Source organism: Penicillium malachiteum, assembly GCF_028827825.1.
Source record: "Penicillium malachiteum strain IBT 17515 chromosome Unknown utg000003l:1.0-4950554.0:1.0-4952489.0, whole genome shotgun sequence".
Classification (NCBI taxonomy): Eukaryota; Fungi; Ascomycota; class Eurotiomycetes; order Eurotiales; family Aspergillaceae; genus Penicillium; species Penicillium malachiteum.
Genome location: NW_026643096.1, coordinates 2209848 through 2231257, shown reverse-complemented (window position 1 = coordinate 2231257; position 21410 = coordinate 2209848). Strand labels below are relative to the sequence as shown.

The 21410-nt window shown below is 47.0% G+C and overlaps 13 protein-coding genes across 13 annotated transcripts; 7 read left to right on the top strand and 6 right to left on the bottom strand.

Moving 5' to 3' along the window:
• Positions 1 to 497: 497 nt before the first annotated feature.
• On the bottom strand, positions 498 to 2479 carry N7483_007167 (DEAD/DEAH box helicase; the record flags this gene model as incomplete). Its single annotated transcript, XM_057090604.1, has 9 exons — positions 498 to 602; positions 672 to 822; positions 882 to 1067; positions 1120 to 1178; positions 1231 to 1379; positions 1435 to 1980; positions 2043 to 2236; positions 2299 to 2332; positions 2392 to 2479. The coding sequence occupies 9 exons, from the start codon at positions 2477 to 2479 to the stop codon at positions 498 to 500; spliced, it is 1512 nt and encodes a 503-aa protein (XP_056945345.1).
• A 417-nt stretch (positions 2480 to 2896) lies between these two features.
• N7483_007166 (helicase) lies at positions 2897 to 3808 on the bottom strand (the record flags this gene model as incomplete). The annotated part of the gene is made up of 3 exons (XM_057090603.1): positions 2897 to 3057; positions 3100 to 3463; positions 3536 to 3808. 3 exons carry the CDS (start codon positions 3806 to 3808, stop codon positions 2897 to 2899), a joined length of 798 nt encoding a protein of 265 aa, XP_056945344.1.
• A 1153-nt stretch (positions 3809 to 4961) lies between these two features.
• N7483_007165 (mitochondrial 54S ribosomal mL53 domain-containing protein) lies at positions 4962 to 5279 on the bottom strand (the record flags this gene model as incomplete). The annotated part of the gene is made up of 1 exon (XM_057090602.1): positions 4962 to 5279. The coding sequence occupies one exon, from the start codon at positions 5277 to 5279 to the stop codon at positions 4962 to 4964; it is 318 nt and encodes a 105-aa protein (XP_056945343.1).
• A 584-nt stretch (positions 5280 to 5863) lies between these two features.
• On the top strand, positions 5864 to 7125 carry N7483_007164 (putative protein transport membrane glycoprotein Sec20; the record flags this gene model as incomplete). The annotated part of the gene is made up of 3 exons (XM_057090601.1): positions 5864 to 6180; positions 6237 to 6487; positions 6545 to 7125. 3 exons carry the CDS (start codon positions 5864 to 5866, stop codon positions 7123 to 7125), a joined length of 1149 nt encoding a protein of 382 aa, XP_056945342.1.
• Positions 7126 to 7671: 546 nt separating this feature from the next.
• N7483_007163 (replication factor C subunit 2) lies at positions 7672 to 9026 on the top strand (the record flags this gene model as incomplete). The annotated part of the gene is made up of 4 exons (XM_057090600.1): positions 7672 to 7796; positions 7853 to 7931; positions 7993 to 8805; positions 8862 to 9026. 4 exons carry the CDS (start codon positions 7672 to 7674, stop codon positions 9024 to 9026), a joined length of 1182 nt encoding a protein of 393 aa, XP_056945341.1.
• A 414-nt stretch (positions 9027 to 9440) lies between these two features.
• Positions 9441 to 11359, top strand: N7483_007162 (GMC family oxidoreductase; the record flags this gene model as incomplete). The annotated part of the gene is made up of 3 exons (XM_057090599.1): positions 9441 to 9786; positions 9843 to 11054; positions 11124 to 11359. 3 exons carry the CDS (start codon positions 9441 to 9443, stop codon positions 11357 to 11359), a joined length of 1794 nt encoding a protein of 597 aa, XP_056945340.1.
• Positions 11360 to 11451: 92 nt separating this feature from the next.
• Positions 11452 to 11631, top strand: N7483_007161 (uncharacterized protein; the record flags this gene model as incomplete). The annotated part of the gene is made up of 1 exon (XM_057090598.1): positions 11452 to 11631. One exon carries the CDS (start codon positions 11452 to 11454, stop codon positions 11629 to 11631), a length of 180 nt encoding a protein of 59 aa, XP_056945339.1.
• A 205-nt stretch (positions 11632 to 11836) lies between these two features.
• Positions 11837 to 13055, top strand: N7483_007160 (uncharacterized protein; the record flags this gene model as incomplete). The annotated part of the gene is made up of 4 exons (XM_057090597.1): positions 11837 to 11920; positions 12114 to 12182; positions 12242 to 12328; positions 12384 to 13055. The coding sequence occupies 4 exons, from the start codon at positions 11837 to 11839 to the stop codon at positions 13053 to 13055; spliced, it is 912 nt and encodes a 303-aa protein (XP_056945338.1).
• Positions 13056 to 13162: 107 nt separating this feature from the next.
• On the bottom strand, positions 13163 to 14485 carry N7483_007159 (aspartate aminotransferase family protein; the record flags this gene model as incomplete). The annotated part of the gene is made up of 1 exon (XM_057090596.1): positions 13163 to 14485. One exon carries the CDS (start codon positions 14483 to 14485, stop codon positions 13163 to 13165), a length of 1323 nt encoding a protein of 440 aa, XP_056945337.1.
• A 283-nt stretch (positions 14486 to 14768) lies between these two features.
• N7483_007158 (Zn(II)2Cys6 transcription factor) lies at positions 14769 to 16819 on the bottom strand (the record flags this gene model as incomplete). Its single annotated transcript, XM_057090595.1, has 2 exons — positions 14769 to 16053; positions 16119 to 16819. 2 exons carry the CDS (start codon positions 16817 to 16819, stop codon positions 14769 to 14771), a joined length of 1986 nt encoding a protein of 661 aa, XP_056945336.1.
• A 568-nt stretch (positions 16820 to 17387) lies between these two features.
• N7483_007157 (GrpB family protein) lies at positions 17388 to 17969 on the top strand (the record flags this gene model as incomplete). Its single annotated transcript, XM_057090594.1, has 1 exon — positions 17388 to 17969. The coding sequence occupies one exon, from the start codon at positions 17388 to 17390 to the stop codon at positions 17967 to 17969; it is 582 nt and encodes a 193-aa protein (XP_056945335.1).
• A 581-nt stretch (positions 17970 to 18550) lies between these two features.
• On the top strand, positions 18551 to 20448 carry N7483_007156 (uncharacterized protein; the record flags this gene model as incomplete). The annotated part of the gene is made up of 5 exons (XM_057090593.1): positions 18551 to 18803; positions 18873 to 19301; positions 19368 to 20146; positions 20199 to 20291; positions 20350 to 20448. Coding segments are annotated over 5 exons (1653 nt in total), but the record flags the coding sequence as incomplete, so codon positions are not given.
• A 166-nt stretch (positions 20449 to 20614) lies between these two features.
• N7483_007155 (uncharacterized protein) lies at positions 20615 to 21361 on the bottom strand (the record flags this gene model as incomplete). The annotated part of the gene is made up of 1 exon (XM_057090592.1): positions 20615 to 21361. The coding sequence occupies one exon, from the start codon at positions 21359 to 21361 to the stop codon at positions 20615 to 20617; it is 747 nt and encodes a 248-aa protein (XP_056945333.1).
• Positions 21362 to 21410: the final 49 nt, after the last annotated feature.

Sequence of the window (21410 nt, the reverse complement as noted above, 5' to 3'; positions counted from 1 at the left end):
CTCTAGAGAACTAAAATTGCAGTGTAGGTGCTGACTTTCTCTTATGTATTGGAGCGGATACCACCTGTATAGTATGTGTAACATTGATACCCTTAGGGATATTGGAGTTGGGGCATGTTCAAACCCCCCCCCCCCGATCTCCCGCATAGACTATGTCCTCGAAACCTAGAGAATACGATACAGTGACAGTGTTTGCCCACCCAGGTGTAGGATGAAGAATACTTCCCCCGAGTCGATCCAGTTATCCATCGCTTGAGCTAGTACCTACAACTACAAATCGACTTGACTCGGAACTTGAAGGTGATATATCATGATTCATGATCAATGCAAAAGACCACATGCACCTGCAGGAATGATGAAAATGAAATTCTCGTTGCTTGCTACTAGTACCTAGGTAGCTTCCATTACTATGTAGTATCATATAGTTCAACTCACGTCTTGTACTTGTATAACACTGGCAGAGAAGGATCAATCAAAATGATATGAATCATCAAGCCCTACCTAGTAGTCGTAGCAGTGGATTCTTGTGGAACGGATATTGTTTCAATTCTCAAGTCCATTTTGCTGATCTTGAGCTTATTTGCTTGCTGCGTGCACATGTCCTACAAAAATGACAATAAGCTCCGATGAAACTTGACGAAACAAAAAGCTGCATGTAGTTGAAAACTTACATCTTCAATGCTATTCTTGACATGGTAACGAATGACCAAGACCTGTTGCCTCTGACCAAGACGAATGGCTCGCGATATTGCCTGGTCTTCTACAGTCGGGTTCCATTGCGGCTCAACAATGAAAATGCGATTTGCGGATTGAATGTTAAATCTTTCTTAAGTCAATTATCATGTTAAACGACAATTTTGAGCAAATTATGTTGTCCTTACCCAAAGGCGCATGTGCCTGTTGTCATAATCAATACAGGGACCCGAGAACTATTGTTGAAAGAGTCAAGGATTGCCTGGCGCTGCGGTGGTTTGGTTTTGCCATCAATACGTTCAAACCGTATTCCAGCTTCAAGGAAGTGCCTTGCTATGAGATCAAGCGTTCTCGTCCAGCATGAGAATATAATACTACGCTATTGTTAGCCGTTGCTGGTAAGGTTTGCTGGCCGTTCTGAAATACCTTTTATTCTGCTCCAGGCCATTTTGTACATCACCTAGGAGCGCTCGCATCTTCGAAGACTTTCCTGTCAAACTGGAGGACTCGGAGCTATTCATATTATCCTGACTCGACCAGGCAAAGGGGCACCACTGAGCTGGAATCCTTGAAGCGATTTGCATAGAGGGCAATGAAATTCTCCAGCAGAACTAGTCGCTTGAGGACGTCCTTGGGCACATTCATCACAAAGGTTGTGTCTGCAATTTTCGGAATACTTGCGTCGTCTGTGACGCGGCACAATCGGCAACTTCTGCCTGCAGACCTGGCAACGTTCATAACCATCCCGAGAAATTGAACGGACCGGCTCTGCTTCTTCATCCAGTAGATCCCTTGGGACCCATGCGAGCTCTCGTTGGTATGCTCCATGGTTGCAGAGGCTTCTCAACTGTAGATAGACTTGGAAAATTCCAAATACTCTTTCCTCGTTGTACTCTCCAGCCTGCTGCTGAATAAACCGTTGCATGGTCGAAGATTTACGCTCGTACTGTGCACGCTCCTCGGATGAGAATTCCACAATTGGAGTTTCCTGCTTCTTACCTGGTAGCTCAACACGCTCTATTGTCCTTCGGAGGCATATGGCGTTCAGAAGAGTGGTGAGTCTTTGAACTGCTCTTTGTATGGTTTCCTTCCTCTCGAATGGCTTTCCTATCCAGTGTCGGAAGGTTCTTGCCTCGTGAAAGGGTCGAATTTTCAAAAAGACCAATAGAGATGCCAGATCGGCTAGGCTATTCTGAATGGGTGCTCCTGAAAGACACCATCGACTGTTAGCTGAAAGGCTGGATACGGCCTTGTGGAAGGTAGTTTCAGGGCGACGGATGATATGTGCTTTAGCGTCTTAGCATTAGCAGCGCAAATGATTGAAGATTGAGGAATCAACTTGAACTTACCTTCATCTAGAACTATTCTGTACCAAAGGAAATCGTGTAGTGGGCTTTGCCCTTTGCCAAGTAATTTGTTGTCGTGCTCCCTTGCTAGTGTGTTATAGGTGGTGATCACAACATCAGGATGCTCAATACCAGTAACTAATTTCCTTCGTGCTCGACCATGATATACTATCGCTTTCAGGCCACCTTTGAAGTACCTAGTAAGCGGTTAGCTTCAGGTTGACAGCAAGCATTCTCCAGAAGTCGAAAGGTTCCTGACTTATCAATCTCCCTCATCCAGTGGTTTATCAACACTATAGCTAGTCAGAGTATGTTTGAAAACGTATCACAGAACGTAGATGAGCATCTTTACATTGCTGAGGAACAATCAACAGAGTCGCTCGGCAGGGTTCACCAGCCAGAGAACCTTTTGGAAGAGCATTATTATTGCTGTCACCCATTGACGAGCATCTCCCGTTGTCTTTCCCATGAGTACTAGTGTTGTTAATGACTTGCCCATTCCCATCTCATCTGCTAATATTCCTCCTCCACTTTCGTCTTGTTTATCTCGCTGTCGATCGTGAGTGATAGTATGAGAGAAACTGTTTAAGGTCAGCCCATATCCTACAACCACAAATGGCCGAGCCCTACACCTGCTCTCCGTCAACCACTTTTGGCTGCCATAGACGATATTCGGGGGGGAATTTCTCCAGTCTCTCGCTGTGTCATAAAATCCAATGCCTCCCCCTGATGCCTGTTTAATTAGAGTATTTTAGCTGTGTTGTCTTCAAGAGTGCATGAATCTGGGTCAACTAACGGATACAAAGACCCGGTCAGATTATCAGTTTCCTTGAGACGATTTAAGTTATCAGGTCGTCTTAGAGATTGGAAACAGTCGCAATTATTTCCTGAAAGTCTTCGTCTCCCTCAACAGATAAGTTGGATTCCGCTTCCTCCTCAGCAAAATTTCCCTCCTCCTCGACATCTGACTCCTTTTCGTCATCGAATCGTAGGATATGTGGATTATCGTACCTTATCCCTGGTCAACACGTGTCAGAATGCTGCAGAAAAAAGTCTCTACTCGAGATCTGTCTGCCGATCTGATCTTGTCGAGTTTCAAGGCCATAGACATGGACATCCACGCGGATTGCCGCCTCGGCAGACGTTTCGGCCAACCTCAACACATCCAGAATAGAAGTAAGAGATATCCACGTTTCGAATTCCAATTGAGACAATTCTATCAACTGACCAAACGTTCGCTTCGCTTTTTCTGACATATATCCAAATTCTGTGCCATCTGGGAATATGAGAAACAGTTCTCCGGCAGCAGAGGGTTTGATTTGGAAAACTTGACGTAGCAAATTCAAGTTACTTTGCTTAAGCGCCATGATTTTACCACGCAGGTGTTCCCCCTTGCCGACCAACTTGACTTTTTCGTGTACTAGCTGGTATTTATTTCCAGGTCAGCATCTGTTTTTACACTAACCTGAAGTAATCGGACGTGATATAGAACCAACCATTCCAAAACATATCTGCTCCTTAACTGGAGCAGCCTCAGTTTCTGTTATCAATTCATTTCGGCTGGTATACGCGCCGCCCAGTTGCTCTGATGCAGAGTTCACCGCCGATGGCCACAGCTGTAAATCATCTGTTGTCGGGCGGTCGGCTTGAAGATCGAGACCTTCATTTTGTATGGCGATTCTTCGTCGCACATGGGATTTTTCATGATTTTGCACATTTCGATGTAAACTTTCTCCATCATGGAGAGTAAAATTTCGTTTGAGCGACATCGGTGTTCATCTGTGAATGTGGACTGCGACCGCTGCCACATTCTCAGACAGAGACCTCTATGCGGCTCGGGGCGAGCCATATCCGCACTGAAGAGGGGTTGCTTCTTCTCTCTGTCATTGGCTGGTAGATATGATACGCTCGTAAGAATAAGTCGGCCCCTCATAGACACTAAATTTGCAGTGCAGGCTCTTGAGGATTTTTGGGGGGCGAAGGGGACTCACTCGGCCCATGATCTTACCTAGGTAGAGGAGACGCGGCGTCAGAACCCCATTGATTGGTTAGGATAGGTTGTTAGTATTGTAGATAAAAAGCAGGGTACTTTTGCCTTTCTCTAGGTAGAAGCAAGCCAACTCCTCCTAGGAACTAAAAATTGCAGTGCATGCATCTCAGCACCAGTAGCATCGGGTTATGTGCCGACTTTTAACCACAGCCCTGGAGTTACGTGCACTAAACTAGTAGCCCTAGGTGCCTGGAGCAATCAGTGGTAACCAATGACAATATTAAATGACTACTAGTAAGAATGACCAGTAATCAATTTTAGCCCTACACCTGGGCAGGCGGTGATCTCCAGGGCTGCCACCTGGGCAGGTCCACAGGTGTATGAAAGCTGCCCAGGTTTTCCTTAAGAGTAAGCCAATCTCTCATATGTAGAAACTAACTAAAAATTGCCATGCTATCACGTACAATGACTTTATAACAGTGCCCCTCTCTTCAATTTAGTGTCCATAGTCCTTTGAATGTACTTCCGTAGGGCAAATTAAGTCCTTCTCTACGCTAAATTGCGGTGCAACGTTGCCTTCCCCCCCCCGAATAGTACGGAAACTTGAACTGCATGCGGCTCAAAAATTTGCCTGAAATCCTCAGTGGAAAGTAAAATTGTACTGGCAGAACTTGGGTGTTTCCATGTTCGAACTGAGTTTGTTAGGTAGTACTTGGGCTACTACCAATTCAGCGGTCAGTGTTTCCATATCCTACCATTCCAGGTAGCCCAACCTTGTACAAGATTCTACGTTTACCACAACCCTGTATTTGAATTGAAAGGAGGACTTAAAACGGTGTATTGAGGCGCTAAACGTAGAAGGACAAAGCTAGCCAGGTCATAGTATTACAAGAAGAAAAAAAGAGCCCAGACTCGACCTCGATATGCAAAAACTAGCCCTTCAGACTAGCCTCGCGCGCCAATGCTCGTCCCACACGCGAGACCTCCTCAACCACATCCCCGATCTTCATTCCACGTTTTCCAACCTCAAGCACTATCTCCTTTCCACCCTTGAAGCCCACGGTCATGACGGGTTCCTGTGTGGAGTTGCGTGGAAGTTGGTTAACCTTGATATCGATGTGGGTGGGGCTACCAGCGACGGTGTTGGGAGTGCGCAGTAGAGACAGAAAGAGACGGCATGGTCGCGAGGCTTGGGAGAATGGGTTGAAGGTTGTGCGGAAAGTGGTGATTGTGCTGAGTGGGATAGGCATGATTGCGGTTGGAGATCAGGTCTCAGATTGTAACGGAGGTTGAATTATAGATTCTTTGCTGAAATAATGGTTAGACTATGCCTTGCGGGGAATTTTATGTCATTTTCTGTTGTGGAATGGTAGACATACTTGATCGGGTTTGATCTGGGGTTGTCCGGAAGTTTTTTTTGGTCAAGGACCAGGGCGGATTCGACGTCGCGCGCAGGGGATAGCAGCCAAAGGAATTGCGGTAGGAGAAGCACGGGTGAAAGCAGTATATGTCAATGCTGTTTTTCTTGTGTAGAGGATAGGCAATTGGTAGCGTTGTTAGTTATTGCGTGGATTCGAGGATTGAGTTGAGCGAAGTCCGGTGTTTGCTTAGTATGCAAACACACGAGCGCAGCTATGTACGCAACTGCCACCTTGCGACCGACCCAACTCCGGTTACCAGCTTGATTTCTTGGATTGGGTGGAACATTACGACATTCTATTGAATGCATAGTCCTCTTATTCACTGAAAATATAGAGAGTACTTTGTGGTCCGCTATTATCACCAAACTGCCTCTACGAACACATCCCACTTCTCCGCAACGATACACTCAAATATGTCCACCACAGTTGCGCTTCAAGCGCGCTTGAAAGAACTCTCGGCCACATTGAATCAAGTTCGGCCTTTGATAGATCAGCTTCGAAACTTCAATCCAACTGAAACAGGCGATGAAGGCCGTGTGGAGCTTGGAGCGGAGATACATGCGGGCTTGAAAGATGCCGAGGATGAACTGGAACTGCTACGGATTGAGGTGGAGGCTCTTGGTACAGGCTCAGATACAAGGAGAAGGCAGTCGGTCACGACTGGGGAGAAGGAAGCGGAGAAAGAACGTGTCGTGATGATGGCAGGCCGATTGGCGGAGGACTTGAAGAAGTGGGTTGCTGTTTATGCTCTTTGATGGGAGAAGCCGACATGCTAATACTGAGTAGAAATCGAGGAGATTTCAGAAATGCGCAACTACAAGCTAAGCGGCTATCTGAGCTTGCCAGACGGAAAGAGCGTGAATTACTGCTCTCGCGACCAAAGTCACCCTCGGAGCGTCCAAGACAAGCTTCTGAAAAGCTCACGCAGGATGATCTGGTACTGAATGCATCGAATGATGTGACAGCAGCCCTCCGTCGAACACATAACTTGATGCAAGCTGAGCTGTCTCGCAGTCAATTTGCTCAAGAAACTCTGGGTAGGTAACCCGATGATGGCTTGTTGTACTCTTCTAGTACTAATGGTCTTTGAACAGAACAATCCACAGCCGCCATATCCTCTTTGTCCGAGTCTTACACCAGTCTTGACAGCCTCCTCGCCTCATCCCGTACCCTCGCCAACTCTCTCCTCCGCTCCCAGAAATCAGATACATGGTACCTTGAGACTGCTTTCTATATCCTCATTGGAACAATTGCATGGCTATTATTCCGTCGGATCTTCTATGGTCCTCTTTGGTGGCTGGTCTGGCTACCCATTCAGTTTACTTTTCGCTTTATGTTTATGGCCTTGGGTGCCATTGGTTTGACGAATTCGAAATCTCTCCAGCCTTCCCTTAGCCCTGTTGCTGCAGATATTTCTGCGACTATCCAAGCAAATATGGCATCAGTTACAGGAGGAGCTGTGCCCACAAGTGATGAGCTACATACACAAGAAGAGGAAGACCGCCTTATTGATAAGATTGGGAAGATGGTCGAGGAAAATGAGGACCAGAAAGATCACGATGTGCGTATCGATGATATTTTGGTAGAGGAGCAGGCCGAAGAAGATGATGCTCCTCGGAATTCTAAGAAGCGAATGATGGAAGGAGAGCGAGACGTGATGCGGGATGAACTCTAACTTTGAAATAAGGAAATATGACTTCCATAATGACATGAATGTATATCACAAGAGTGAATATTGAAATATCTATGCAACTTGAACTTGAAGAGACACAAAGTACTACTAGTAGTACTTCCAAGCACTTGAGGTTCCAACATTGACATGATTCATGATGTATGTATGTATATATCATGCCAGTGATAGTAGACAGTTCATAGTACTACCTAGTACTAGTAGCTCTACTATGACGCAGTCACTGTATATCACTAGTAGGTAGTACATGCTACATATATGTGCTCATTCTCTCCATCTATCAATTAATATTTTCTAACTTTAAGTGAGTTATAAGTATTAAGAGTCCAACCGTGTCCTGGAGTATGCGAATGGACTCTGAAGTATACTTACGTTGTATGATTGGTTGATCTCTAAGTGCGGCGCGTGTCACGTGGCGACGCGTCTGCTCCACCGCGAATGGCGTCGGGAGCTCGACATGTCTTTCTTCAACCCCATCTTTCAATACATCATCGAGGTTCGCTGTGTTCTTGAGCCAGGATAGTACCAAACATGGCTGCCACATTCTTCAACAATAAGGCCCGTGCTGCGGCTGCAGCTACATCCAGCAGCTCCAAGGCTAAGGCAGGTGACAACAAGGAAGAATCAAACCGAATGCAGCCCTGGGTTGAGAAATAGTAAGCTTGCACCATGAAAGTGAACATTGATTTTATTGATTTCTAACTTGAAACAGCCGACCTAAGAGCCTGGACGATGTCGCTGCCCAAGATCATACTACTAAAGTCCTTCGGCGCACTCTGCAAGCCTCCAATGTAAACCGCAAGCTCAATTGAACCTACCAAGTTAAAATAAATGCTAATATCCCAATCTCAGCTTCCTCATATGCTCTTCTATGGGCCTCCAGGAACGGGTAAAACGTCCACCATCCTTGCACTCGCCAAATCCCTCTTCGGCCCCGCCCTTTACCGCTCCCGTATCCTGGAATTGAACGCCTCCGATGAGCGAGGTATCGGAATTGTCCGTGACAAAGTGAAGAATTTCGCACGTGCCCAATTATCCCAGCCCAATGGCCTCGATGCTGAATACCGCGCAAAGTACCCCTGCCCTCCGTTCAAGATCATCATTCTCGACGAGGCAGACAGCATGACACAAGATGCGCAGTCCGCCCTGCGCCGCACGATGGAACAGTACAGCCGCATCACGCGATTCTGTCTCGTGTGTAACTATGTAACCCGCATCATCGAGCCACTGGCTAGTCGATGCAGCAAGTTCAGATTCAAGTCACTTGATAATTCGGCGGCTGGCGACAGATTGGCTGTGATTGCGCGCGCGGAGAATCTGAAGCTTGAGGATGGTGTGATTGACACACTGATCAGGTGCGGGGAGGGTGATTTGCGTCGGGCTATTACTTACTTGCAGAGTGCGGCACGTCTAGTTGGTGCTACCCAGGCGGCTGCCAAGGATGGTGATGACGACCAGGAGATGACGGATGCTGGTACCACAGATTCGGGGACTATTACGATCCGAAGTATTGAAGAAATTGCCGGTGTTATCCCGGACAATATTGTAGATCAGATTGTGAACGCCATGCAGCCCAAGGGATCTGGATCCGCATATGAGGCTGTTTCGAAGGTTATCACAGACCTTGTGGCTGACGGGTGGAGTGCCACACAACTTATTGGCCAGGTATGGTGCTGTTCATTCTTACTTTTTATGTTTATACCTTACTGACTCTGTTGTAGCTCTACCGACGGGTTGTGTTCAATGAGGGCATTCCGGATCGACAGAAGAACAAGATTGTCCTCGCCTTTTCAGAAATTGATAAGCGACTTGTTGATGGAGCAGATGAGCATCTATCTGTCCTGGACCTGACTCTGCGTATCGCAGGGATCCTGCGCGAGGCTTGATCTGCCTCACAATCACTCAAAATGGCTCGTCAGGCGTTCAGGGTTGCATTTTTCAAACATGCCGCGGCGTTCTGTATTTACATTGATTTAACTGGTTTAAACGAGGATGATTACGATACCCTGACATCTATTCAGTGCCCGCGTGTTAATTCTTGCCTTTTATGTCGTTTTCTCGGTTCCGTGCACCCGAATACTGACATGGTATGCTGGAGTCAAAATAGGAGGAATGACACCAACATTCCAACCGTAACCTCCCAGCAACCCGCCGTGGGGAGGTCACTCATAGGTCCTCCTGACTTTTCCCTACTTAGCCCCTCTATTGCAGTAACAATTTCTTTTTACAAAAGAGTTGGTCTTTGCCCCGGAGTCCCACTTTCTTCATCTTCCTGATCCCGCTCCCCCATATGAACGGAAATGATCGTCTTAACGTTTACTTTTGCGACTATTTGGCTAGGGGCAGCTGTGGCGAAGAAACATGCTGGCCCACCTGCTCAATATGATTTTCTTATTGTTGGTGGAGGAACTAGTGGGCTCGTTGTTGCTAATCGACTTTCAGAGAAGAAAGATGTTACAGTTGCGGTGATCGAAGCAGGAGACTCGGTGCTCAACAATATTAATGTTACCACAGTTCTAGGCTACGGCTTGGCTTTCGGAACCGATATCGACTGGGCTTATCAGACGGAGAACCAGACATATGCAGATGGCAACAAACAAACGATGAGAGCTGGGAAGGCGATTGGTGGTACAAGTACGATAAACGGTAAGTTGTGCCTAACACACCCTGATGCATATGAGATACTCATTTTTCCTCAATAGGAATGTCATATACTCGAGCTCAAGATGTGCAGATCGATGCGTGGGAATTAGCTGGTAAAGGTTGGAACTGGAAGAATCTCTTCCCATACTACAAGAAATCAGAGCACTTCCAAATCCCGACCCCGGAACAAGTTGCTGCTGGCGCTGACTATTACATGGCCTATCATGGCCTCACTGGCCCTTTGAAGGTTGGTTGGCCATACCACATGACGAATGACAGCGTGCTTCCTGTGCTAGACGAGACGATGCGACAACTGAGCGTCCCATTCAATCGTGATGTTAATGGCGGAGAAATGGTCGGTCTTACATCTCACCCCAATACAGTTGATAGGGAGAAGAATATTCGAGAAGATGCTGCGAGGGCCTACTTCTGGCCTTTCGAAAATCGACCAAACCTGAAGATCATATCGAATACAAACGTCAACAAGATAATATGGTCTAATGATTCCCACAGCGAAGCCATTGCGGCTGGAGTTGAGGTCACCGGCCCTAATGGAACTGAGACGATACTTGCCTCAAAGGAGGTTATCCTGTCAGCTGGTTCTCTCAAGTCATCTGTTATACTGGAACTGTCAGGCGTGGGAAACCCGGATATCCTGAAAAAGTATGACATTCCTGTCAAGGTCAACAACACTGCTGTTGGCGAGAACCTCCAAGATCAGACGAATAACGGCCTTCATTGGGAGGGTCGAGAGTATTTCCTAGGTGAAGCAACGTTCTCTGCTCTACCATCAGCAAATCAGCTTTATGGAGACAAGGAATCCGAAATTGCCTCTTCCATAAATTCCAGTCTCGCAGACTACGCAGACGCAGTGGAAAAATTCTCCAATGGTGCTGTCCAAGCTGCCAATGTCCTCTATATGCTTCAAATTCAATGGGACTTGATCTTCAAATCCCAAGTTCCACTCGCAGAGATCGTTTTCTTACCCATCGCCCGAACCTTTGGAACGGAATACTGGCCTCTTCTCCCCTTCTCAAGAGGAAATATCCATATCCAGTCCAGCGATCCAACTCAAGCACCCTCGATCAATCCGAACTACTTTATGTTTGAGCAAGATCTCGATGCCGCAGTTGCTGTCGGTAAATATATTCGCAAGATATTCAACACTCAACCTCTAAGCGACCTTGTGGGAGATGAAACTTCTCCAGGACTGGATGTCCTGCCTGCAAATGCATCAGACACTGATTGGAAGAATTGGGTGAAGTCAACCTGTAAGAAACTACACCATCACCTCATCTCTCATTTTCCGAATAAAGATTACTGACTCCCAACTTGAACAGACCGGTCAAATTATCACCCTGTTGGCACGGCCAGCATGCTTCCTCGAGAGAAAGGAGGAGTCGTGAACCCCGAGTTGAAGGTTTATGGAACTCAGAATGTTCGAGTTATTGATGCCTCGGTTTTCCCATCTCAACTTTGTGGCCATTTGACAAGTACTCTATATGCGGTGGCGGAAAGGGCATCGGATCTGATCAAGAACAAATATACGGCGTACCGAACGATGGAAACTGGATGATTGATTTGTTCTTCATGTATATTAGAATTTATATAACGTCACCTCAAGTCATGATTTTGGGAAATCAAGGCCCTTATTTGAACAGTCCTGAAATGTCAAAGGAAGAACTCGATGAAGAAGCCGACGTAGCATTACGACTGGAGATATTACAAGTAGAGAGTCTTAGCTTAGTAGAAATTGAACAGCGGAAGTTTATGGGCACGGAGAACTTGAAGGATTATTCTGAGGATGGAGAGAAAACCGAGACTTACCATATTGAGGGCATCGTATAGTCCATAGTATAGTTGAGTGTTAGCGGAAGGAGATAATCGGAGCCCCACGGTTGACTTGCCCCACGCGATCGGCGAGTCACCGGCGACTCTGATCGGGTTGTACAGCTCAATTTAGTCAGATCATCTTTTTTGCTTCTGCATTCTTGTTATTTAACCCTCTATACACCCGCGCAATTCATATTCCCTTGCTATATCAGTAGCCAGTATGGCAGAGCCCCAATACACTCACGTTCCCCGCTATCTGACCGGCGACAAGGCCGGTCTCAGCGAGTTCCTGGCTAAGTTCGATGTGAGTGTCCCTCGTTTGCTCCTCAAACCAGACAATTAGATAGAGTCATTGACTCACATTGTGAACCTTAGGTCTTCCTATTCGACTGCGATGGTATGTCTACCGTTCTCGACCTCAGTCTTCGCTCCGCGCCTCGATCCACACGGGCTCCCCGATGACGTCGCAACAATAACTGATAGAATTGGATATACAGGTGTACTCTGGTCTGGTGACCACTTGTTCCCCGGAACAGTTGCGACACTGGAATTGCTACGAAAGAATGGTGCGCATATTGTCCGGTTCTGAGGTTTAAACAGGATGTTGACTCCGCGGATAGGCAAGCAAGTGGTATTTGTGACCAACAACAGCACCAAGTCTCGCGCAGATTACTGTAAGAAGTTGGAAGGTCTAGGAATTCCAAGCACAGTGGTCAGTTGGATGTCATACCCCGAGCTTGAAGTATTAGTGACTCACACCCACATAGGAAGAGATCTTTTCCTCATCATACAGCTCCTCGATCTACATTTCTCGCATTTTACAGCTCCCCGAGAATAAGCGCAAAGTCTTCGTCATCGGTGAGACTGGTATCGAACAAGAGCTGCGCTCTGAGAATGTCCCCTTCATCGGCGGTACAGACCCCGCTTACCGCCGTGACATCACACCGGAAGATTACAAGCGAGTTGCTGCGGGCGATGAGTCCCTCCTTGATCCAGAAGTTGGTGTCGTTCTTGTGGGATTGGATTTCCATATCAATTACCTCAAGCACGCATTGGCTTTTCACTATGTCAAGCGGGGAGCTGTGTTCCTGGCGACTAACATCGATTCAACGCTGCCAAACTCGGGAACTCTTTTCCCTGGTGCTGGATCTATGAGTGCGCCGTTGATCATGATGCTTGGACAAGAGCCTACAGCCTTAGGAAAGCCTAGCCAAGCAATGATGGATGCGATTGAGGGCAAGTTCCACTTCGATCGCAGTCGGGCTTGCATGGTTGGAGACCGTGCCAATACAGATATTCGATTCGGCTTGGAGGGTAAGCTTGGTGGTACACTTGGCGTTCTGACTGGTGTCAGCTCGAAGGAGGACTTCGTCTCAGGTCCTGTTCGCCCTCATGCATACTTGGATAAACTGTCGGATCTGCTGGAATCGGATTCGTGAGGACATTACATCTGGTCTATAGATAGATTATGATGATAGATTGAACATCTTTTTAGATAAGAACTCGAGAATTTGTTACTATCTCTGCTGCAAATACATCGGGAAAGCTATGGATCTTTGGTCTTCAGTACATAGTTGAAAGCCTCATCCAAGATACGAAGACCCTCCTCAATCTCATCGGCAGTAACCGTCACTGGTGGCGCGAGACGAAAAACACCGCCCATACCTGGGAGATTCACAATATTGCAGGAAAGCCCACAAGCCATCGCTTGATCAGAGACAGCCTGCCCAAGCTCAGAGCCAGGAGCACGAGTCTGAGCATCAGAGATAATCTCAATGCCCTGGAGAAGTCCACGACCACGGACATCGCCAATACACCAATACTTCTCTTGGAGCTTGATAAGGCCCTCCCGGAGCTGTGCACCGCGCTCAGTGGCACGCTTGCAGACATTCTCCCGCTCCACAATTTCAAGGACCTTATTACCAACTGCCGCGGTGAGGGGATCATTAAGGTGGGTAGTGAGCCAAAGAAAGCCGGCCTCCGTGCACCCACGCTCAATCTCAACAGTAGTCGTAACAGATGCAAGGGGAAGACCACAGCCAAGTGTCTTAGACAGAGCAAGAATATCAGGAACGACACCGTCTTTCTCGAAAGCGAACATCTGACCTGTCCGTCCTACGCCAGTCTGAGCCTCATCCATAATGACAAGCATGCCGCGCTTCTTACACTCATCAAACATCCGTTTCATATATCCTTCTGGTGGATCCAAGATTCCCCCAGTTGATAATATAGGCTCCATAATAAATGCAGCAAGCGAACCAACGCTTTGCCTATCAATCATCGACCACCCAAAGTCCATCTCAGTCTCCCAATCATACGACCCATCCGCCTTGCGGAAAGGCGAGCGATAGACGTACGGAGCAGGGAAGGCAAGTTGGCCTGGTAGGACAGGGCCACCTCGTTTGCGACCAGCAGAGTATGTAGCAGAGCCAGCGCCCTGAGTCAATCCGTGATAACTAGCGGCGAAGGCGACTATTTCGAAATTTCCAGTATATAACTTTGCCATTTTGATAGCTGCTTCGGTGGACTCGGATCCTGTATTTAAGAAGAAGGATTTCTCGAGTGGTGCAGGCACAATCTTCGCTAGGCGCTCTGCTAGATCAATGACTGGGTGTGTGATCATGTTACTGAGAAGATGATCAAGTTGAGAGACATATTGCTGGACAGTCTCGACAATGTCGGGGTGTGAGTGACCGAGCAAAGAGCTCATTTGGCCAGAGGTGAAATCGAGGATTGAGCGACCGCTAGCATCGTAAAGACGAGTACCTTGCGCTTTTGTGATTATAACTGGGGAGAATGGAACACCTGTTGACATAAGATACTTGTTGGTCTTTGCCCAGAAGGCAGAGGCAGTATCAACGGAGCCCATTTTGTAATTTTGATATGAAATGGAATGTGTGAAATGAAGGCAGTTGAAAGTAGCGGTTGGCCATCTTAAATAGCCCTGGCATGATTGATTCTGTTCAACTGTTCGAAACGTCAATGCGGAGACTGCATGTGCAACTTGACCGCGGGCTTTCCCGGTACATTAATCACATGTGCAACTGATAACAATTTCAGATGTCTGATAAGTTCAGATGTGGATGTCAAGAGCACATATCTTTACAATGAATCCTCAATTGGGCTAGTCATTCTTATTCGTGGTAGTCTAGCTAGAGGTTGAATCCGTCTGAAAACCCAGTTATCCCTAGAAAGAGATCATCTAAACCAGAAAGATCTATCTCCAAGTCATCAGAGAAATATGGAAACTCTGATATACTCTGGTCAGTATTGACTTGTGGGTTGTTCATGGCAATTATTTCGACCAGATCACTACAATGAGCCAGACAATTATCTGCCAGATCCCAACCAAAGTTCTGACTGTGAGCTTGTAGCGTACTAATCATGTCCCTTGCAGTTCGAAGCGGCGTATTTCGATTAAGATGTCTCATACGAAGACCACTTCGCAGAAGAAACATCATAGTCGAGTTAATGGAGAATGCATGCACGGGAATCCAGAATCCGCGAAGCTGGGGCTCATCCAGTTCTTGTATTATGTGCGCAATATCCTCGGCTGCTCGTTGGGCTTGCATATAAAATGGAGAAACGCGATCCTCGTTTTGTGTAGCGGGTTTGTTGAGATCCAATTGTATCCGCCGAAGGAGCAACTTGATCGCCAGATAGCCAAGTCGAAGATTCGCAGCCCCGGGGCCTCCAAGATTCGTTCCTCGAAGAACAAGAAGACGGATATCGTCATCCAAGGATTCTTCCCAGTCGTTGATCAGATGTTCAAGGTCTGTTGGGGATAGCTCTGATGTATTAGAGTCTTTTGATACGCAATAAACGTATTCCAAGTATCGAGCTAACACATCGGTTAAGCTAACGAATGCGACAAATATCGAAGCCGCTTCTGTCTCATACGGGGAGGCAGAGGCTTGACACAGATCAGCTACCGAGGGTAACGGCACGTCATATTGTGACCGATGAACTTGTAATGGCGTTCCATATGCCAGGCTGCACCACCGGTCATGAACAACAACAAGCCACCATATTCTGATTCGAAGACTCCTCTCTAGAGGGGATATACTCCAGCCCGAAGGGTCTCGGTTTAGACCGAGGGCATTCGATAGTGCAACCGCAGTTCCCACCATCCCGCCATTGCCGAACATGGAGGTACTTGGTCTGCCGCACACATTTAAGAGAATAGACATCACAGTGGAGATGCCAGGAGAAAGAAAAAGTTCTGAGTGTAGTGCTTCATTGGCCTGATTCCAGAGAAATCGAATATCAGGAGCACGACCTGAGCGCAGTTTTGGAGAGCTTTTCCAATAGACAAGAGAATTGGCATATAAGCTGCAAAGCAATGCAGGGGACATTCGACCCTTTTCAGAAGAGTATGTACTTCTAAACAAAGCCTCATCGAATATTGGAAAGCATGGATTAGCCTTCTGAAAAAATCTATGTAATTATTGAAATATTAGATATCCATGGTACTTATCATCATGCACTGAGATAATACGCACAAGTTCAAGTACTCATCAATGTCAGGGTCAATGTACTTCTCTATCACTTCGCATTTAGCGGCTGCAAGGGACTGGTTAACAGTGACACCCAGAGGTCTTCTAGGCACGACATTAAATCGAACAGGCCTGATAGATCGCTTCAATGATGGTCCGATTCTTGAAAGATGTCTCCGGGCAGCCGGAATGGCAGATAAGTAGCTCTCTAGGACATCATTATCATCTGCAATTGCAGGACTGACAATATGAGAACTATCGTCCTCGGCTTCTGGGACAATGCCCGCAAGATGAGGCAGACCCTCAGCTCTCTCATTCTGATGATCTTCCCTCCGACTCACGCCAGTCGGAATACGGTAGAAGTCCTGCAGAACACCAGCCTGTGTTTGTGGGTCATCTATCTCGATGAAATCGTCACCACGCTCTGCGGGGTCTGGAATGAGTTGTGGAGTTGTCGGACCAGGACGAGTACGAGGAACGCTCTTGTTTTTTGCGATTCGACCGCACGCATTGCCTGGCAATTTCCGCGGTATATAACCATTATCTGCGCGGGGAAATATACATTCTGTGCCATAGGCCTGACACATCATGCATCCCTCCGCATGGCTGCGTGTCTTGCAACGGGATTTGCGCTTCTTGCAAGCAAAACAGGCTGGATGAAGGTGCGATCGATAAGGTCGACCTCTTAATTCTGATTCTCCATTCATCTTGTGGAGATGTGCGTCGTGTTGAAATTCGAAGCGTGAAAATGAAAATCAATGTTATCTCGCCTTATTACCCCACGGCAAATGCCGTGGGGTTGCCCGCGGCCAACTACCAGGTAGTATACAACGAGCTTATCATGCCTAATCGATTAAATATGATTTGTCCTAATTTCCTTGGATAGACGTCGGAAATTCCTTCAAATGTTTTACCTCACTAGCCTTGAATTTCTCTTCCGTTTGCATGCAAATTTTTGTTGAAACCAGTCGAGGCATCCTAGGCACTGGATGAGGGCCAGCACTGGCGGATCATGCGATGAAATGCCTTTTGTGTCACAACATGAACCATGAAATATGATCGCTTACTAGAGAGAGAGATCAATGAAAAACCTAGCATCCAAGAAAACTGTTCTCCGACTTAATGTCGTACTAGTACAACTAGTAGTTAGCAAAGTTCACTAGGCTACTGACATATTACGCCCCGCTATGCCTTGCAATGACTCAACTTGAACTTGAAGTTCTCTTTCACTGGCAAATTTCAGTCTATATCCTAACTCGGAGGTCCCTGATCAACATGAAAGTCTCCGTCGAACCTTACAGTCCTGACTGGCCAAAGCGATTCCTCGAGCTCAAAGAACAACTACAGGATATTCTGAAAGATGTTCCTATTGTTTCCATCGAGCACATAGGGAGCACATCTATTCCCTCACTCCAGGCGAAACCAGTTATTGACATTGATATCATCATCTCACTCTCCTTGCTCGAATCCGGAAAAAATGCTCTCATACAGGCGGGCTTCACTGACTGTGGAGAGATGGGTATATCTGGGCGGGTCGCATTTCGAGAGCCTGGGTATGGAAGATTTGACGATGCGTACGGCGGGGGCGAGAACCTCAAAGTACGGTGCCGGTACCACACCTATCTTGTCATCGAAGGATGTACGGCCTTGAGAAACCACCTTGATGTCAGGAGAGTGTTGCTGGGAAACCCGAGCCTGCGTGAGGAGTATGGGCAAGTTAAGAGTCAGCTGGCAGAGAAGGAACTGGAAAACATTGACGAATATGTGCGCGGGAAGACTGCGATTCTTTGCAAGATTCTACGAGAGGCTGGGTGGAGTGAGGAAGAGCTGGAACCAGTGATCAAAGCCAATGAATGATGCGTCAGACTTCGAACATTTGAAGGTTCATTTACATGAGTTTATTCAGCTGATCATGATCATACATATTTATACCTATATTCATATGTACGCTGGGATTCATTGCGACTCTCGCTTCTGAGTAAGCGATATAGTAACCTGAACCTTCGATCCACCAGTTGACGGTATCCATGAACAATACAGGCCAATATTTCAAGCTCCATATATTTAAGAAATCGATATTTGTTCAAAATTCCAAGAGTTCAAGAGCACCAAAAATCAACTTCATACTGCGTTTTCTTTTTTTCAATATTCTGGTTCCTTTCCAAGGTTATTTGCATGACCCTAAGGGTTACTATTCCTCCGAGGAGCATGAGGTTATATCGAGTCAACAATGTACTAGATACCGGATGCCAGCGAAAAATAGAAGAATCTAGTAGCCCCGTCAAAATTATGGAAACTAGTCAGTTAACTGCAGAACTTGCTCGGCCCAAATCAAAGAGTTTATTATCAGGTTCACTAATTCTCCAAAATATTTCCAATGTTGGAATATTGTAGTATTTACTACCAGAACTATAGCCGTGAAGTCTGGTGTTGCTTAGGTGATCCAAAGGCAATCGCGCCCTTATCAGAGACCTGGAGAACCTCATTGTAGCTCCGCAACGACCACCACCATGGCTTCAGATTCCAACCCGGCAAAGGCCGGAATGATTTCGCTTTATGCGAATTTACTCGACTCTTCAACTGATTCTACACCTGGCACAATTTCCCGTGCTCCTGTCGTCTTCAAGCAGAGCTCCGAGAACGACGCACAACTCGACGAGTCCGCTGCAAAGAAGCAGCAACTCAATGCTGGTACTTGTGAAATTCTTTGAATGATTCCAACCGAGGCCAAGTCAGCTCACCTACTCTCCAATCTCATAGCTTCCCTTCGATTCCAGCCTACTAAGCGCCCGCAACTTTCAACTCAAAAACCTAAACCAAAACCCGTCTTACCAAAGGCCGCGCCGCCGACAACTACAAATCAACCTTCATCTCTAGCCGCAGCTCCGGCCAAGAGCACCCTAGCTGATTGGGCTGCAACGGAGGATGATGACTTTGGGTACTACGTGGGCGAGAAGCGGCAACGCGGCGGGAGAAAGAAGCGCAAGAAGGACCGCGAGCCGCACGCTGTTCCTCAAAATTGGGACGATATTTATGACCCGTCACGTCCAAATAACTACGAGGAGTATCGCCATAGTGACGAAAAGATCCTGGAAGTTCGCGACTGGAAAGACCGTCTCTATGCGCATAAGATGAGACGCTCCCCAAGCGTAGATTCTGATAGCGACGACTATGATCGTCCTATGAACCGTATGTCAACACTCCATTTTCTAGAATTGACCTCAAAGATACATAAACTAACGGTCTATAATCAAGGTCAATTTGCGCCCCCAAGTAGTTTCGCTCCACCGCCGAATCTTAACGATTCAGCACCCACCGCATCTGTTCCTGATGACGCATCTGGAGAAGATGCCTTCAGCCGTCGCGCCCGTATGAGCCAGCGTGAGAATGAAGATGTTGATATGCTTCAATATTCTACATCAATACCGCCTCCTCCGCCAGAGGGACCCCCTGCGCCTCCATACGGCCAACCTACAGCAAACCAAGCTCCACCTCCACCTCCACCGCCACCTTCAAATCCGATGGACGCCTTTCAACCCAGCTCTGCTACCATCTTCCGTGCGCCTGTCCGCTATACCCTCCCACCAGCTCCCGCAGATATCCCGGCATCCGAAGCAGAGTTGGAAGAGGTCTTTGCCAATGAACAACCCGCAGAGGACGAGAGCAACACAGAAAATGAAAATGCGGCACGTTCTTTACGTCCAGGTCAAAAAGGCTTTGCAGAACGTCTACTCTCCAAATATGGCTGGACCAAGGGTACTGGACTCGGCGCTACGGGTTCAGGTATTGCGAAGCCTTTACAAGTTAAAGTTGAGAAGAGGAAGAAGCGGCCGGATGCTGAAGGAGGTGGTTTTGTCACACCTGCTGGGCGGGGGACAATAATTGGCGGTAAAAGGAAGGATGAGGATACGGGCAAATTTGGACCTATGAGTGAGGTCATTATTCTACGAGGTATGCTGAATGGTATGGATCTTCAATCTGAGCTGGAGAGTGGAGGATTGATGCAGGAAATTGGAGAAGAGTGCTCTGAGAAGGTATGTTTTGTGCCCAAGATACTTGAAACACTGATATACTAATGGCCACTAGTATGGGAGTGTGGAACGAGTCTATATTGCTCGTGATATGGCTCCTCCGGTCCCTGTTTTTGTCAAGTTCACCAGTCCCCTATCTGCTCTACGGGTAAGTCCAACATCCTTAATTGGGTTCGAAACTTTTCTTTACTAACCGGGATAACTAGGCTGTGAATGCCCTGGAAGGACGTATCTTCAGTGGCAATGCCATCACGGCACGATTCTTTGATAGCGAGAAGTTCGCAGATGGAATATACGAGGACTGATGCATTTATGATTACTATTCATAAGACACGATAATGATATTGCTTGTTCTGCAAGTACATCAATGCTTTCCTAGAGGTGAATTCAGTCGCAACTGAATTGGAGCTTTTGAGCTCCAACCATACCAGACCCCCAGTTTCGAATACCTGCAGTAGTTCAAAAACGAGATCAGAAAGTAAGTTCGTCGAATAATTCCAACTCATAGGTATTCCAAGTATTGTGACGCTTTGTCGCCTCATTACCAGGCACAGGTACTGGGATCCTTGACTGTCGCTGAATAGTCGGACAAGGCAGAGATGTAGATCTCCACTTCTCAGCAATGCATCCAAAGGTAGGTGAATCCGGGACATCGAACTCATTTCCACACCACTTTTCCGACACTGGCGAAGAAACAAGAGACTCTTCATCATCCAAGAAGAAAGATGACTTGCACGGCTCCTCAGACTCTTCATCCCCATCTTCAACTTCAATCTCTTCCAGCGATTCCCAATTAGACTTTTTCTTGACATATCCCTCTAGCTGGGGATAGAGATGCGTATGATAGCCGGGAATAGGGTCGGGCTCGGGCATTGTATCGTCATAATCCTCATTTCCAACGTCTCGTTTGTCATTCCTAGTTTGGACTTCAGCATTGGTCTCATCTCTAGCTTCAGTCTCAGCTCCAGTTCCAGCTGCAGCTTCAATCTCGACCTCAGGGCTCGGCTTTGCAGTCTCAGGCTGCATCATGTATGCTTCCTTCCGATATTGGTGTTTGCAGGGGTAGCAAGCTCCCGAGATGGGAAGAGAAAGTGTTGGCTGATCAGTGGGGAGACAGTCGTAACCCGTTGTTGTCGCCCTGTCGCATGCAATTATGAGTGATTGGGCTTCATCTAGGTGTTGGCATAGGGCATAATACCAAACAATAGAGTGACACATGTTGACACCTTACCTTGGATTCCAGATTTTTGTGGAGGTCCTGATTGCA